This window comes from Nannospalax galili, unplaced genomic scaffold (assembly GCF_000622305.1).
Source record: "Nannospalax galili isolate Female #2095 unplaced genomic scaffold, S.galili_v1.0 scaffold675, whole genome shotgun sequence".
Classification (NCBI taxonomy): Eukaryota; Metazoa; Chordata; class Mammalia; order Rodentia; family Spalacidae; genus Nannospalax; species Nannospalax galili.
This window is the reverse complement of record NW_008337205.1, coordinates 238,662-255,965: the sequence shown is the minus strand read 5'-3', so window position 1 is coordinate 255,965 and position 17,304 is coordinate 238,662. Positions and strand designations below refer to the sequence as shown.

General features: G+C 45.0%; 2 protein-coding genes across 2 annotated transcripts in view; both read left to right on the top strand.

The window, feature by feature from the left end:
• The window catches only part of Styxl1 (serine/threonine/tyrosine interacting like 1), a 246,517-nt gene that overhangs the window by 34,357 nt on the left and 194,856 nt on the right, over positions 1-17,304 (top strand). The window lies entirely within an intron of this gene.
• Positions 1,089-17,304, top strand: part of Ywhag (tyrosine 3-monooxygenase/tryptophan 5-monooxygenase activation protein gamma) — a 32,385-nt gene continuing 16,169 nt past the window's right edge. Inside the window, exon 1 of the mRNA XM_008832267.3 lies at positions 1,089-1,612. Within this exon, the coding sequence (XP_008830489.1) occupies positions 1,526-1,612 (87 nt within the window). The 5' untranslated portion in view covers positions 1,089-1,525. The remainder of the gene's footprint in view (positions 1,613-17,304) is intronic.

The window sequence follows — 17,304 nt, the reverse complement described above, 5'->3', positions numbered from 1 at the left end:
GCCTTCCCCTCAGTGCTGGGATTCTGGGGCGTCCCACCACATTTGATTTATGTAGTGTTAGGATCAGAGCCCAGGACTTTGGCTAGGCAAGCACTCTACTGAGATACAACCCTTTCCCCCTATTTTCTTGAGCAGAGTGTTTTGTCTGTTTTGTTTATTGCAGTGCCCCATTGGCTTAGCACAGTAATTTCAACACAGTAGGTTCTGAAATGTCGGGGCAATCTCGACACTTGGGACCTGGAGGCAAGAGGATCAGAATTCATTCAAGGCCAGCTTCTAGTTTCATAAGAAATTCAAGGCCATCCTGGGCCCTATGAAACCCTGTTTCAAACAACACACAAAAACAACAAAAAATATGCAATCAAAACTGTGGGGTATGTGAGCTATGGAGCAGGCGATGGTCCAGTGAACTGAATCTTCAGTACTCCACTGTAGAGGAAGAAGGGGGTCCTCGAGGGTCAGCCTGCAGACAGCTGCATCACTTAGGGAAAATTAACCACTATGCTCGGCGGATATTTGTCATTCCATGATTTCAAGCAGTCATGCCCGATGTCAAGGTGCATCATGGGAACAGCAATCTTAGTGTGTGTGTGACAGTTCTCCAGGGGTTGCACCCTTCAAGCAGACATGATGGTGGCTGGGCAGTTTGGATTCAGTGTCTGCATTCTTGTTTTGCCTCCCCTACATCCATGTTCCCCCACCCACCCACTCACCCACCCACCACTGCCAGCTACTTCAGTTTCAGAAACGGTCCAGAACTGAGGCCGTGGCCTCCTCCCCTCTCAACTGCCCAGACTTGGGGCGGGGCCGTGAATCAGCACTCCCTCGGACTGATGCTGGCAGCGTCCCCGCCAGGGGTCCCCAGCGGTCGTGGGTTTAGACCCCACCCCCACCCCGTCCGCTTTCGCGCTAGGCCCCTTGGGAGTTGTAGTTTCCACCGCCCCTTTGTCCTTGGTCTCTTCAGCCTGTCAGTTTCCGGAGGTCCGAACTGCAATTCCCAAAAGCCCACGCGCCAGAGGCTAGACGGGGGTGGAGGAAGCGAAGAGGGAGGGGTAGGAGCGTTTGAAGGCTGAGGCAAGGAACTGGGGTGAAGTGAAGAAAGGGGAGCGTCTTGGGGGTCAGTGGAGACTTGGAGAGACGCTCAGAAAAACAGCAGTGAGCCATCGCGGGCTCCAGTAGGAGTGGGAGAAGCCCACTTAGAGTAGGGTCGGGCGGTGCCTAGGCGGGGTTTGGGCGGAGGGCGCGCTTGCACGAGTGGGCGGGACGCTACGTCACCCGTGTGGGCGGGACCGCAGGGGGTTGTCCGCCCGCGGCACGCACAGCAGCCGCAGCCGCCTCGCGCCGGGTCCCGCGGTCGCAGCTCGTGCAGCCTACTTCGCGCCGTCACCTCAGTCTCCCGCTTCGTGGGTCGGTCGCTCCGACACACGGGCTGCAAGCCGCGCCTTTCTTTTCTTCCAAAAGCCCTTGAAGGCCGTCTTCGGTTCCTTTCTTTCCCGCCCGATTCTTCTTCTCCAGCACCGCGAAGATGGTGGACCGCGAGCAACTGGTGCAGAAAGCCCGGCTGGCCGAGCAGGCGGAGCGCTACGACGACATGGCCGCGGCCATGAAGAACGTGAGTGTCTCCTCCCCTCCCCCCTCGGCCTCGCCCGGGCCGCTCCCAACACTGCGCTCCGCAGCGTGCAAATCAGGCGCAGGGGCACGTCGCCCTGTAGTGGCTGGAAGGATCCTTTCCCCATGTCACTCCTTGGGAGGGGACGGGTCCCCACAAACGATCGAAGGACCCGAGTGGTGACGCGGCCTCCTGGCCCTGCGTCCCCGGGGCCCTTCCCGGTTTCGGGGCTGGGGCGGGGCTTTGCAGGGGTTTTCTGGGTTGCGGGGGTCTCTCGGTGACCCTGGGCGTGTGGGGACCCGAGCTGGGGGCCATGCTCATCCTTTGTGCCCCACTTCCCCTCCTCCCAGGCTAGGCGTGGGGGCGGGGGACCGCATGGATGCGGTTCCTCTTTCTCTCCCTGGTGTCTGGGCGGCGCCTTTCCCATTCACTCCGCAGGTCTCTCAGTTTTCCACCTCCCCACCCCAATCCGCGATCTCCTGCCCCACTGATACATTCTTTAAAGAACCTCCGGGGAAGGGGGTAAAAATGCTGACTTTTTCCTGAAAATTCGGGCTCAGTGGTGCAAAATCGAAACCACCTTGCAACACCTTTTTCTTAACAAAAGGCTTATCTTGGCCCATTCCCTAAAGCTTTGAGGAGGGAAGGGAGAAGTGTGTCTCTGGCCTTTTATCATTCATGGTCCTCCATATACCATCTTTTTCTTCATTTTGTTTAATTGAAAAGGGTTAGGCACTTAAAATAAAGGTTGTGAAGGTTAGCTGACCGTTTCCATCTGTGACATATGCTATTTCTTTTTTGAATGCAGGCACACGTCTGCTGAAAATCCTATAAGTTGGAAAAAAAAAAACCTAACTGATCTGATACTGCGAACAAAGCGGTGGTGGGAGGCAGTATCAAGCCATTCCAGAAGATTCTGCGGTTGTCATATTGCAGAGAGCCTAGACTGGGTGGCGGCTGGGAGGAGTTATTTAAAGGGGAAAAAGTCTTTTTAAAAAAATTTTATTAGATGCATCTGAGGGTTTCTCTTTTTTACTTCTTCAAGCCAAGGCATCCTCACCCTGATGAAAAGGGAATACTGGAATACTGAACAGTTGTCCGATTTTTCTCTGGGCTGCAGATTGCTACCCATTTGCACCATTTTGTCAGTAACACTTAATCCAGTGAGTTGGGGACCAGTTTGATTACTAGAGGAGGGGGAAGTACTGAATATTGGCAAAATTAAATGTAGAAAAATGAATAATTGTTTTTTTTCCATTCCTTTAATTTTTAACTTCCTACCTTATGTAACAAAGGTTTTAAGATGCATCTCTGGCATGCGCTGGATGCTGTAGTATGCCTTGCCTGTTAAACCTGTTCAAACGAAGCAGGAGAGAGATTTTTACTCATTAATATTTGGATAATTTTACTGGTTTCCAAAAACCACGGTGCTTACGCTTTCCTAATTAAAACCAGCTACAAAAACAAGCTTTTCATCTTATGAAAGAGAATTGGGTTTCAAATGGGAAATACTGCTGTATGAACATGTTACAGTTGCTATTTCATAAGGCTTTAATGTTCCGGTGATGCAAACTGAACTGCCTGTAGGTCATCAATATTGGAAATATTTTCCCTTTATCATACTTAGACTTTTAATTTTTCCCTATTTCAGTTCTGCAGGAGAGTGAGTGACCTCGCACCTATATCCATAGCAACCCAGTGATGTCACACACAATGACACAGAGGCTGCAATGCACCTGAGGGCTGGTAGGGAGCTTTCAGTTGGCATTTGTCCAAGGTAATGCAGAAATGAGTCGATAAGCCAGGTGGCATTAAACACTTCATCCTCTACCAGATAGGAATTGGTCTAAAAAATAAAAATTTCAGTTCCCTTTAGACATACAAGACCTCACATAGGCCCAGTTGCCTTCCTGTTTCTTCTACTTTTGTTACAAAAGTTGATGACACTTTCATGTCTTAAAGCATTCAGCTCATTTTTTAAAATGCCACAATGAGTGAACGAAGGTTTTTGTATGTGTAGTTTTGTTTTCATTTTGTTTTGTTTTGTTTTCGGGGGTCTGAGATAGGGTCTCCCTGTGTTCCCAGCTGTCCTGGAACTCACTATGTAGACCAGGCTGGCCTTGAACTCACAAGAGATCCACCTGCCTCTGCCTCTGCCACTACCTCCCCAGTGCTGGGATTAAAGGCATGCACCCCTGTGCTTGGCCAATGAAGGTGTTTTTAAATAAGAATATATACCCCAGTGTAGAAAGGTTGTATTCTGCCCCATTTGTGTCTCTTATTTTCTGACAAGACTGAAGGGAAGAGTGGTTTGCAAAATAGACCTTTTTTTCTTCTATTAACTGTGGTTTTTGAGGATAGAGCCTTACCTCTGACTCCCCGTTTTCTTGTCTGTGAAAAGGACACAATACCTATTTGGAAACCAGAAAGCGTAGTAGGTAACTCCAAAGTGGTAACTACTGATCTGTTTCTCACGTGTGTAGTAACCCAGTGGCATGTGTGAGGCCCCAGGTTCAATCCCCAGTCCCAGAAAAGTTTTTTCAATCATGTGGTAACTTAGAAAGAAGAAAGAAATCCAGTTTTGCCACCCCAGTTGCGCTTTGCTGGTAGGCCAGGCCTCTGATGATAAAGGGTTTGAGATCTAGTTTCGTGTTGGGAAGTTGTCTTGGGAATGACACTGAATCCATGCAGAACGGTAGTTTTATGAGGCGAACAATATAGAAACAGTGGCTGGTTGGGTCACGTAAGATAGATATGTAATCTTGCAGTTAAGGAGAGCAAATGCCTAGATGTTTCTGCCTTGGTAGATGATATTGTAACTCCCCCTTATCCATGTTTCTAGTTTCTGTTATCTTACTTTCCCTTGGCCAATCACAAATCTGAAAAGATTAAAATGTAATAAAGTCTTACACATCTGTTGTAGTCTGTTGTAATTGTTGTTATAATTACTCTCACTGTGCCCAGTTTAGAGATTAAATTTATCACAGATATGTATGGTAGATACAGTGTTTATCTGCAGTTTGAGGCATCTGCTAGGGATCTTGAAAAACATCCCTGTGGGCAGTGGGGAGACATCTGGACCATCTTGTCTTTTGGCTTTTAAGGGCCTCCTGAGAAGTTAATATACTAAGTAGGCCACTGGTACTTGCCTCCTGGGGAGAAAAGGTACTGGGCTTCTAATTTCCTTGAAGTTACTGGGTTAGGCAGTGTTAAAACTGGGGAATCAGGGTGGCAAAAGGCAGTCTTAATTTTATAATCAGATCTTCCTAGAGACATCAATAGGTTTTAAAATCCTTACTCTCTGTCATCCTGTTTTTTTTTCCCCCTGCCAGTTCTTCCAGGAGGCCAGATCAATAACCATTAGCCCTAATGGAGTAATGACACCTCTGTAGCCCCTTCCGAGGTGGAGCTCTGCCAGCCATTATGCTCACTCAGGTCTGGATTGTTCTGTGTGGAGTGCAGACAAATGACTTTCTCATGTTATATCCTTCACAGTGTCAAAATGAAGATTAAATGTTTTTCTCTTTTTAAAATTAAATTTATTTAGTGTGTGTGCGCGTGTGTGTACACGCGTGCACACACACACACTCATGTACACACCATGGCATACACGTAGAAGCCAGAGGACACTTGAAGGAATCAGCACTCATATACACACCGTGGCATACATATAGAAGCCAGAGGACAACTTGAAGGAATCAGTTCTCTCTACCATATAAGTCCCAGGGATCAAATTGGTCATCAAGTTTGGAGCAAAGCACCTTTATCAACTGAGCCATGTTGCTGGCTAAATCCTTTTTTTTCCTAATAATTAAAAAACAAAAACAAAAAAAACCCTCATGTAGCTCCTGAATTCTTTGAGGTAGACGTTGTGGCTGATGTGTATTGTCATTACAGTCTCTGGATTAAAAGCAGACCCCGGGTGGTAGAATTCTATGTCTAGTGAACAGTTACTTATGAAGACTAATTCTATATTGAAAAGAGGAAAAAAAAATGATTTGTTTTTGTCTTTTGGAGACAGTGTCTCATGGAGCCCTAGCTAGCCTGGGACTCAGACTGCTTGCCTCTGCCTCCTGAGTGCTAGGGTTGAAGGTGTATGCCACCACACCCAGCTGTTCTTTTTTTGAGACAGTGTCACTGTGTAGACCAGACTGGCTTTGAACTCCTGCAGAGATTACAGGCCAGCTGTGTTTTTATTATTATTGTTGTTGTTGTTGTTGTTAAAGTCACAGCAGGCTGGAGAGATGGCTCAGAGGTTAAGAACACTAGTTGTTCTTGCAGAAGACCCGGGTTTGAATCCCAGCACCCACATGGCAGCTAACAGCTATCCATAACTCCAGTTCCAGGGGAGTCCAAAGCCCTCTTCTGACCTCCAAGGCATTGCACTACACGAGCGCACTCACCTCCATGCAGGCAATACACGCATACACATAAAAAAAATAATAAATATATTTTTTTTAAAGTCACACAGCATAACATTTAACATAGCCCGGTTCCATAACAGCATTTGAAATGTACAGTGTAGCAGTATTTTGGTACATTCTGCACCCATTACCTTTATTTAGCACAAAAATGAGAAAATGAAAATTGAGTATGATGGTACACACTTGTAATGGCAGGTCTTGGGAGATGGAGGCAGGAGGATTAGGAGTTCAAGGCTACCCAGCGGAAAAATGGTATGTTTAAACTGGGCTTGGTGGCAGATGACTTTAATCCCAGCACTCTGGAGGCAGAGGTAGGCGGAGGTGGAGCTCTGTGAGTTTGAGGCCAGTCTGGTCTACATAGAGGGTTCCTGGCCAGCTAGGACTACATAATAAGATCTTGGTTTTTTTTAAAAATGTGTATTTAAAAAGTGATGCTAGTCTGGACCACAGCTGGCTGGATTTCAAAACATAATTACCCATTCAGGAGTGTGTCGGGAGTACCCACCACAGCTCCCAGCCTGTGATAATTGATTATCCCTCAGTCTTTGTTTTTGAGTAACTGAACCTTTTCAACATAAATTAGAGGAAAGGACTTAGCTTTCAACTAGGTTTGTATTTCTGTTGAAAAAGTCACAGGACTTAAAAGCCATATGAGGCTCACCTAAATAAACAAGAATAATACACCCAAAATCTAAGCAAACATTAAGTCTTAGGAGACTGGAAATGTAGTGGTGTCTTGCAAGCCCAAGGGTGCCTCTTATGAATACTTTCCCTGCTGTGTGGTAGTAAGCCCCTGGTGAACACTCCCCAGGCACTGGCTGAGCCTGGTGAGCAGTGGAGTCCCAGCATTCTGAGCTGTGAGATGCTGAATGTGGTCAGCATGCTCCTGAAGCTGTTGGGCTCTGGAAGAGTAATCGAGCATTCCCCCTACTCCCCTGTTTCTCACTTTTTCTCCTTTACTCACAGTTCCACCAGTCTGGTAGGGCATCTGATTAATTCTGTATTCCTATTAGATTCCATAAGACATAGAAGAAAGAAAGCAAAGACCACTTTTTATCCCTGCTCTTTTTGTTTTGTTTTTTTTTTGGTCTTTTGAGACAGGGTCTCCCTGTAGCCCCAGCTGGCCTGGAACTCACTATACAAACCAGGCTGCCTTTGCCTCCCAAAAGACCACTTTTTATTTTCAATTGATGTATTTAGAGAGAGGGTCTCATGTAGCCCATGTTGGCTTTGGATAGCTCTGCAGCTGAGGATGGGCCTCCTACTTTCCTCTCTCAAGGGCTGGGATTACAGACACTGAGACATCATGTTTAGTTTATAAACTGCTGGGGAACAAACCCAGGACTTTGTGAAAGCTAGGCCAGCACTTGGTTATGTCCCTAGACCTATGTTTAATAGTCAAAGAGGGATATCACCTTTTTTTATCTAGTTTTGAGACTGGGTCTCACTGTATAGCCCAGGCTGCCCTCAGACTTGTGATCCTTCTGCCTCAGCCCCCAGAGTGCTGAGTTGCTGCTTATCCCATCTCACTCCACCCTTTTTGTTGTTTGGTGTGGCTTTTTGTTTGTTTTCAGTCACAGTCTCCCAAGTACTCCCTGGAGCCCCAGCTGTCCTGGAACTTTGTTAACCAGGTGAACCTCAATCTCAATAGAGATCTGCCTGCCTCTGCCTCCTGAGTGCTGGGATAAAAGTCATGAGCCACCACGCCCTGTCCAGGACTTTTAGTTTATGTGAAACACTTTGTTGACCTTCCTTCCTAGTTTCTTTAACTGTGGAGGTGCCACCATTTTAGGTTATAAACTACATGGCCTTTTCCTTTTGTAATCCTTTTTCTGTTCTTTTCCCCAAATTCCATTTTTGCTATCAGGTATCATTTCAATTATGAAACTGCCATCTGGAGTTTTGCTTTTTGAGACAGTGTAATGACAGATAGCCTAGGCTGGTCTAGAACTCACTGAACTTCAGATACTCAGGCCTCACAGTGCTGGCATTTCTAGCCTGTGTTCTACACTCTACTGGTCCTTTCATTTTTCAGAAGAATAAATGCAGACTTCAAACACCTTTTGCCATGAGCCTTTTTCTTACCTGTCCTACTGGGGATTGAACCCAGGGCTTTGTGCTTGCAAGGCAAACAAACTGTACTACTGAGCCCTTCCTACTTGCTACTTTTGACACGGTGTCACTAAGTTGCTCAGGCTCACCTTGAATTTGTGACCCTCCTGCTTCAGTCTACTGAATTGCTGGGATTACAGACCCCAGCCACCAGGTGTTCTTTTTAAAATTTGACTAGTTTGTTGAGTATATACCACAAAGGAGCAGTGGCTAGAGTACTGCCCTTTTTTTTGAGACAGGGTTTTGCCATGTACCCCTTGATGGTCTGGTACTCAGCTGTGTAGCCCAGGCTGGATTATAGGCCTGTGTTACCGTGTCCAGCTCTCTTGGTTTTTGGAACAGAGTATCACTATATAACTAACCTTGGCTGGCCTGGAACTTGCTGTGTAGACCAGGCTGGCTTCAAACTCAAAGGGATCTGCCTGTCTCTCATCTTTGCTTTTTTTAGGGGTGGGGGGGTTGGGTTATGGTGGGGAGGTTGACACAGGGTCTCCCTGTGGCCCCAGCTGGCCTGGAACAAGCTATGTAGACCAGACTGGCCTCAATCTCAAAGATCCAGCTCCCTCTGCCTCCTGAGTGCTGAGATTAAAGGCGTGTACCACCATGCCCTGCTCTCATCTTTTTTTTTTTTTAAAGGCGCTGGTGAAGGGTAAACAAATTGCCAGCAGTGGTTCACTTCTAAGGGGGTTTCTCACAGAAAAAGACTTTTTTCACCTGATTCGAATGCCACTAATGTGCCATATAACATGGACTTTGCTTGTGAAGTAGTTAATAGGAAAAGGTGTTGTTTTTGTTTTTTAACATAGACAGGGTCTCATGTAGGGCAGGCTGGCATTGAATGTACCATGTAACCCTGGATGGTCTTGAACTCCTGATTCTCCTTCCTCTACCTCCCTAGTACTGGGATTACAGTTAACACCTTGACAGGCTTAGAAAGAGTGTTTTAGGTATACAGATTTTACTAGATTTTTAAAATAAAGGATTAGATTTTCTTTTTTTTAAAATGTGTTTGACTGTATTGCCTGCATATATATTATACCCAAGTCGTGCAGTGCCCGAAGAGGTCAGAAGAGGGCATTGGATCCCCTGGAAGTGTAGCCAGTGCTCTTAACCACTGAGCCATCTCTCCAGTCCTAGATTGACTTATTTTATGTGTATGTGCCTACAGGTGCCTCTGGAAGCCAAAAGAGAGTGTCAGATTCCCTGGAACTGGAGTTAAGGCATGGGTGCTAGGGACTGAAACCAGGTCCTCTACAAGAGCAAGTGCCCTTAATCACTGAGCTGTCTCTCCGGCCCCTTTATTGACATTTTTGTGATGGTCTCAGGAAACCCAGGTTGACCTCACATTTGCTGTGTAGCTGAGCACAGCCTTGAACTTCTGATTCTCTTGTATCTACCTCCCAAGAGCTGGGGTTGTGGGGGAGTGTACAACCATGCCTGGTTTTAATGCAGTCCTAGGGATGGAACCCAGGGTCTCACAAATGCTTGGCATACCCTCTACAACTGCTAAACTACATCCCCAGCCCAGGTATATATATTTGAAACGTGGCATTAAAAAACATTCTAGCTGGGCCTGGTGGTGTTCAAGTTTAATCCCAGCATCAGGAGGCAGAATCAGCTGGTTCTCAGATTGAGGCCAGTCTGGTCTACATAGTGAGTTCAGGCTAACTGGGGCTACAAGGGAGACCCTGACCAAAAAAAAAAATTCTGAGGTGAACATGGTGACACATACTTCCTAGAACTTGAGAGTAAAGCAGGAGAATGACCTCAGGTTCCAGGCCAGCCTGGGCTACATAGTGGGACCCTGTCTCAATCCCCCCCTCCCCTTTTTTTTTTCCACCTCCCAGACAGGGTCTCCCATAGCTCCTGCTGGCCTGAGACTCACTATGTAGACCAGGCTGGCCTCAGTGCTGGGTTTAAAGGTGTGTGCCACCACACCCTGCTCCCCCATTGTTTTTAAAGGTTTCTTTTGAAGACAGAACATTTTATTGTCTCATTTGCTTTTTGCAAGTTAGTGATGTGATGCTTGTGCTGCCGTGTTTAAAAGCATCTAGGAAACTGATGCCCATGGTGCTAGTACTTCCAAGATGTGGGAGGAAGTTTAAATTTTTTTTTTTTTTCTTCTGGTGCTAGCAGTTGAACCCACTCACTTGCTAAGCACTGCTCCACTGGTGAGCTGCACCCCTCCCTCTCCTCACCCATTTAAAGACCAGAGTTCTGGATGGAGAGGTGATACAGCAGTTAAGAGCACTTGCTATACTTATAGTGGACCTAGCTTCAGTTCCCAGCATCCATGCTGGGCAGCTCACAGCCACCTGTATCTGACTTCCAGAGGCATCTGCATGCACATGGAGCACATGCACATAGGTACAGCATTTAAAATCTTAAAAAAGAGTTCAAAATGCCACTAGAACTGGCCCCCAGATTTGATTGGGGGTTTCTTATGTCTCTAGAGTATATAGACACTTGCTAGTGTCCTACTATGTATTTTTGATTGACTTTAAAATTTTTTGCTACCAGATTGATTTCTTTTGGGCAGGGGGGCATGTGAAGGTCAGAGGAGAACTCTGAGAGTTGGGTCTTTCAAACTCAAGTGGTCAGGCCTGGCACTGAGTTCCTTTACCTGCTGAGTCACCTCACTTGCCCTGTTTCTACGTTTTAGCCATGAGGTAGCATGGTGTCTTTTTGCAGCAGCGGCCAATAATGATGGGATGGCAGCCATGCACAGAACCCCTTACTGCCTGCCATGGGTAGGCTGTGATGGATAGGTATTTTTCAAAGTCAAACTTTATAGTTTGCATGTGATATATCTGGTCTTTTCAACTCTATGTAATGAACATAGAGGTTAAAAGGTTTTCTTTCTACTAGTTTGGGAAAGGACATTTGGAGACAAGGAGTGCTGGTAAGAATGAGTAAGGAATATTCTAGAATTTCTTGGTCTTTTTTTTTTTTTTTTTTCCCCTCTTCAGTACTGGGGTTTGAATGTAGGGCCTTGCACATGACCAAGCTGGCCTCTACCTGTCTCTGCCTCCCAAGTTCAGGGATTAAAGGCGTGTACCACCACACCTGGCTTTTTTGTTTCTTTTTTTTTCACAGATTTTACTTACTTTATATGTATGTTTTGCCTGCATGTATGTGAATGCACCATGTGTATGCCTGACCAGAAGAGGGTATCCGATTGTATGGAACTCCAGTTAAGGACAGGTATTGGCTGCCATGTGGGTGCTTGGAACCAAATCTTGGTCCTCAGGGAGAGCAACCAGTGCACTTAACTGCTGAGCCATCTCTCCAGCCCCTAGGGTGTTTCTTTTATGTATAATATTGCTATAAATACATTTTAAAACAATTAGTACATTTGTGTGTGTGTGTGTGTGTGTGTAGGCCAGAAGACAACTTGTGGGAGTCAGTTTGCCTACCATGTGGATCTGGGGATCCTGCTCATCAGGCCTGGTGGCAAGCCTTTTTTACCTACTGAGCCATCTTGCTGGCCCTGAATGCCTTTTTCTCTTAGTGACAAGATCTCAGTATGTAGTCCAGGTTGTTTTGAAATTCTAGATCTTTCTGCCTCAGCCTCTTGAGTTCTGAGATTATAGGCCTGCACTATTCATGCCTAGTGTGCTATGAGCGTCTTTATGATTAGGACTGTAACATAATATATTCACATACAGACCCCAGAGTGCTAGAAAAATAACAGTGTGTGTATGTTACATATATGTGCACATATATACACAAAGCACACAGGACCATGGTATAACTAACTAGTTATACCATCCAAGTGCTAACTATACCCAAATCTACTTAGCTTCTTGAATGAGATGTGTTCAGCTTGTTGGTTGGCTATAGCCTTCTAATTTTCAAGGCTGGTGATCCCCCCCCCCCCCCCCCCCCAGATAGAGTCTTACTGTGTAGCCCTGGCTGGCCTTGAGTTAACGGGTGCCTCCTTAGCACTGGGATTAAAGGTATGTGCCAGTATGCCTGGCAATTTTTAAAGATTAATTTATTTTTTTGTGTGCACCACATGTGTGCAGGTGCCCAAGAAGGCCAGAGTGTTGGATCCCCTGGAACTGGAGTTAGGTGAGCCAGTTTCATCTTTTGAGACAGGGTCTTGTATAGCTCAGTTTGGCTTGAAACTTGAACACTGTACCTGGGGAAGACCTAAAGTTCCTATTCTGCCTCCTTTCTCTGGGATTACAGGTATTCACCACCAAGCTTGGTTTGGTTTTTGTTTGATTGCTTGTTTTTGAGGGACAGTGAAGTAGCCTCACTGTTGGCAAGCCTTACAACCTGAATTTGATCTCCAGGACCCACATGACAAAAGGAAGAACTGATTCTTGCAAATTGTCCTTTGGCCTTCATGTGTGTGCTGTGGTATGCATAAATGTAAAAAAAAAATTTTGAAGTGTGAGCTGGGTGTGGGTGTGCACACCTCTAATCCTAACACTGGGCAACTTGAAGTAGGAAGTCCTGTCTCAAAATAAAACGTATTAGGAGGACTGAGATTGGGCTGGAGAGACGGCTCTGTTCTGCTACTCTCACAAAGGACCCACGTTGAAGTCTCAGCACCCACATGGCAGCTTCTTCACCCTCTTCTGGCCTCTTAGGCCACTGTATACACATCAGGTACACATACTGGTATGCAGGCAAAACACATGCATAAAAAGTAAGTCTTTAAAAAGAGATGGGCTGGAGAGATGACTCAGAAGTTAAAAGCACTGGCTGCTCTTACAGAGGACCTGGGTTCGGTTTTCAGCACCCATATGTTGGCTAACAACTGTAACTCCAGTTCCAGGGGAATCTGACACCCTCTTATGACCTATGCAGGCAATACATTCATGCATAAAAATAAAAATAATAAAATATAAGAAGAGAAGAACTGTGTAGATCAGTGGTGGAGCGCTTACCTAGCACGTGTGAGGCTCTGTTCAATGCCCAGTGGTACCATGAAAAAAAAAAATGTTAAGAATTGCCTTTTAGTTGGGCACAGTGGTGCATGCTTTTAATTCCAGCACTCAGGAGGCAGAGGCAGGTGCATCTCCAGGCCAGCTGGGGCTACAGGGAGACCCTGTCTCAAAACCACCACCAACACCACCAAAAAAAAAAAAAAGGCCTTTTGTATTTGAAGACTGAGACTGCAGCAGAGGAGAATGTGCGTGGCAGCTTACTTAAGATCGCCCTGTTCTCTCCCACCCTCCTTTGTCCCTGTCCTTCGCTGCTTTTTGTTTGACTTTTTATTTTGTTCTGTGTTTTGGATATCAGGTCTCCTATACCCCAGGCTGGCCTTGGAATACTCTATGTAGCCAAGACTGCCCCTGAACTGCTCCTCTGCCTCAACTTCCCAAGTGCTGGGATTACAGACCTCTACCCCATGCCTGACTTCCTTTGTTTTTCTTTTTTTTTTTTTTTTTCTTCGGTCTTTCTCCTAAACTCACAGAGATCTACCTACCTCTGCCTTCCAAGCGCTGGGATTAAAGGCATGTGCCACCATGCCTGGCTTCCTTTGTTATTTTCTTGTGGTTGAAACAACTACTTTGTTTTCTTTAATGGAAAGTTTTCAAACAGAAAATGTAGAGTTTGGCATATAACAAGCTCCCCTCTTCCCGCTTTGCAGCCCATCCACAATCTTGTATCTAAATGGCTTTCCTGCTCTTCTGGCCCCTTTGGGATTATTCACTGTTTTGGAAGATGGCTTTCTTGACTACTTAAAATTACCCCTTGTTTGCCACAGATGCTCAAATTACCAGCAAGATCTTTACTTTTAAATCTGGCAATCTTGAAAGTGTATTGCTTTTTTTTAAGGCATTAAATCCAGATGGCAGATAATTTACTTTTTTTCCTTAATATTAAAGCAATGCTTTCAATTGACATCCACGTGCTGCCTGCTATCAGCTGGCTCTCCCATGAGGGACCAGAATCCTGAGTGGGTTGGGAGTGGGTGGAGAGAATGATGGAGAATGTGAAGCCTGTTGTAAGCCCTGCTGTGAACACAGGGCTCTTTTGGCCCCTCTGTCTTTTCTTTCTTCTTTTTTTTAGTTAAAAAAAATTTTTTTAACATCTATGCAGAGGTTTTACTAAGATACTATCAAATAGGATTCAGTGGGATATTAAGATCCATCACATTTGAGTGCCAATTGCAAAAACAGCACTACGAAGATGCTTTTAAAATTGGACATTTACTTATGACTAGACAATAAATAAAATATAAAATTCTTCTTCATTTATACAATAGGAAATCTCTGGTTAATGGTGAAACCCAGAAGCATACTTGTTAAATTGTGAATAAAGTAGCACTGTGATTTCTCGACATTGTTCTAGAAAGGCTAGCCAGTGCATTTAGGAAGAGGAAGACACAGTTGCTTCATTTAGTTGGTGGAAGAATCATGTCTTGCTGGTGTGATGGTGCACGCCTTTAATCCCAGCACTTGGGAGGCTGAGGCAGGCAGATCTCTGTGAGTTCAAGGCCAGCCTGGTCTACATAGTGAGTTCCAGGACAGCTGAGGCTACAGGGAGACCCTGTCTCAAAAAGACTTTAAAAAAAAAAATCGTCTCTTATCTCTAAATATGATTATGTCTTTAGAAAACCTGAAAATGGGGGCTGGAGAGATGGCTCAGCAGTTAAGAACATTGAACGTTCTTGTAGAAGACCCAGGTTCAGATCCCAGCATCCACGTGGCAGCAAACAGCTGTCTGTAACTCCAGTTCTAGGGGATCCTATGCCCTCTTCTGATCTACCTACATGGACATTGCACAACATGGGTGCACTTCCATACGTGCAGGCAGTACACACATACACATAAAATAATAAAATAATTATAAAAAAAAGAAAAAAACCTGAAAATGAACTGGCAGTATTAGAAATGATAGAAAACTTGAAATACTTGAGTACAAAAGTCAGTTGGTAAGACCCAACTGACTTTACATATTATGTACTATGTACTAAAATATGATTTTTATTTTAGGTGTGTGAGTGATTTGCCTGCATGTATTTAAGTGCGCTATGTGTGTACAATGCCCATGGAGGCCAGAAGAGGGCATCAGATCCCCTGGGACTGGAGTTACAGATGGTTGTTAGCCTCCATGTGGGTGCTGGGTAGTTTACCTGGATCCTCTCCAAGAGCAGCCAGTGTTCTTAAATGCTGAGCTCTCTAGCTCCTTTATTATTTTATGTTTATGTGTGTATTGCCTGTATGTAGGTAAGTGCACCTGTGTCGTGCAGTGCCCATGGAGAACAGAAGAGGTTGTGGGATCCCTTGGAACTGGAGTTATGGACAGTTGTTAACTGCTGTGTGGGTGGTGGGATTTGAAACCGGGTCTTCAGGAACAGCCAGTGTTCTTAACCACTAAGCCATCTCTCCAGCCCCTTCACTTCCTTTTCTTAAAGAGCAATTCTGTCCTGGATATTAACTTTATAGAAGAGTTAACACCAAGTTGATTTAAAAGCAGTTTTGCATTTTGTTTGGTTTTGTTTCCTGCCTAGCTTTTTCTGTGAGCAGAGGCCAGAGGTTGAAGTCTGGTTTCTCTGTTGCTGTCGATGCTATTTATTATTATTATTTTTGTGTATATTTTACATATGTTTTGTGTGTATGAGTGTATTGCCTGCGTGCATATAAGTATACCTCTGCTGTGCGATGCCTGTGGAGGTCAGAAGAGGGCATCAGATTCCCCTGGAACTGGAGTTATGGATGGTTGTGAGTTGTATAAAAATGTTCTTGATTTATTTATTTTTATTTTATATGTATGAGTGTTTTGCCTGCATGTATGTAGGTGCACCTATGTCATGCAGTGCCCATGGTGGTTAGAAGAGGATGCTGGATCCCTTGAAACTGGAGTTTCAGATGGCTGTTAGCTGCCATGTGGATGCTGGGAATTGAACCCAGGTCCTCTGCAAGAGCAGACAGTGCCCTTAACCACTGAGCCATCTCTCCAACTCCCATTTAAAAAGTTTAAATTACCTTTATTTATTTATGTGTGTATGGGGGTTTGTGTGTGCCCTGGAGCATTTGTGAAGGACAACTTATAGGATTTGGCTCTGTTCTTCACCACGTTTGTTCCAGGGATCAAATCACTCACTGAGTCACCTCATCATCCCTGGCCTCACGTTTTTTTTTGAGACAGAGTCTTTTATTGAATCTCGGAGCTCACTCATTGACTGAGTTTTCTTTTTTGGTTGTTTAGGGGTTTTTTTGTTGTTTGTGTGTATGGGGGGGGCGGTCTTATGTAACCTAGCCTGAACCTTGATGCATAGCTAAGGTGGACCTTGAACTCTTGATCTTTCTGCCTTCCTTTCCTGAGTTTTAGGATTATAAATATGTGCCAACAGGTCTCTCTCTCTCTCTCTCTCTCTCTCTCTGTGTGTGTGTGTGTGTGTGTGTGTGTAGTACATGTGAAGGTCAGAGGACAACTTTTAGGAATCAGTTCTCCTGCCCTGTGAGTTTCAGGGGTTGAACTCAGGTCTTCAGGCTGGGTAGCAAGTACCTTTACCTACTTGCTGGGCCTTTTTAAAAAAGAAATTTGGGGGCTAGAGGGATGGCTCAGCAGTTAAGAGCACTGGCTGTTCTTGCAGAGGATCTGGGTTCAATTCCCACCACCCACATGATGCCTAGCAACCATCTGTAACTCTAGTTCAAGGGGATCTGATGCCCTCTTCAGACCTCTTCAGGCATTGCACAACATGGGTGCCCTTACATGCACATGATACACTAATACATATAAAATAAAAATAATAAATAAACTGGGTGTGGTGGCACAAGCCTGTAGTCCCAGCACTTGGAAGGCAGAGGCAGGCGGATCTCTGCCAGTTCAATGCCAGCCTGGTCTACATAGTGAGTTCCAGGACAGCTGGGGCTACAGGGAGACCCTGTCTCAAAAAGACAAAAAATAAAATAAAAATAAATAAATAAAATATTTAAGGTTTTCTTCTGTAATGACGCAGCTGTTCTGCTTCAACCTCTCCAAGAAGCATGGCTCTTAACTGAAGATCCAAAGCTTGTTGTTGAGAAAGAAATTGGGTTCAGTGAATAAAGAGATGGAAGTAGTAAAATAAAAAACAAAGGATGCCTCCCCTCAAAAAAAAAAAAGAAAAGAAAAGAAATTTGAGTCTTGTTATGTAGCCCTGCATAGAACTCACTAAGTGGTGTTTGGCTGTATTAAGAACATCAGGCA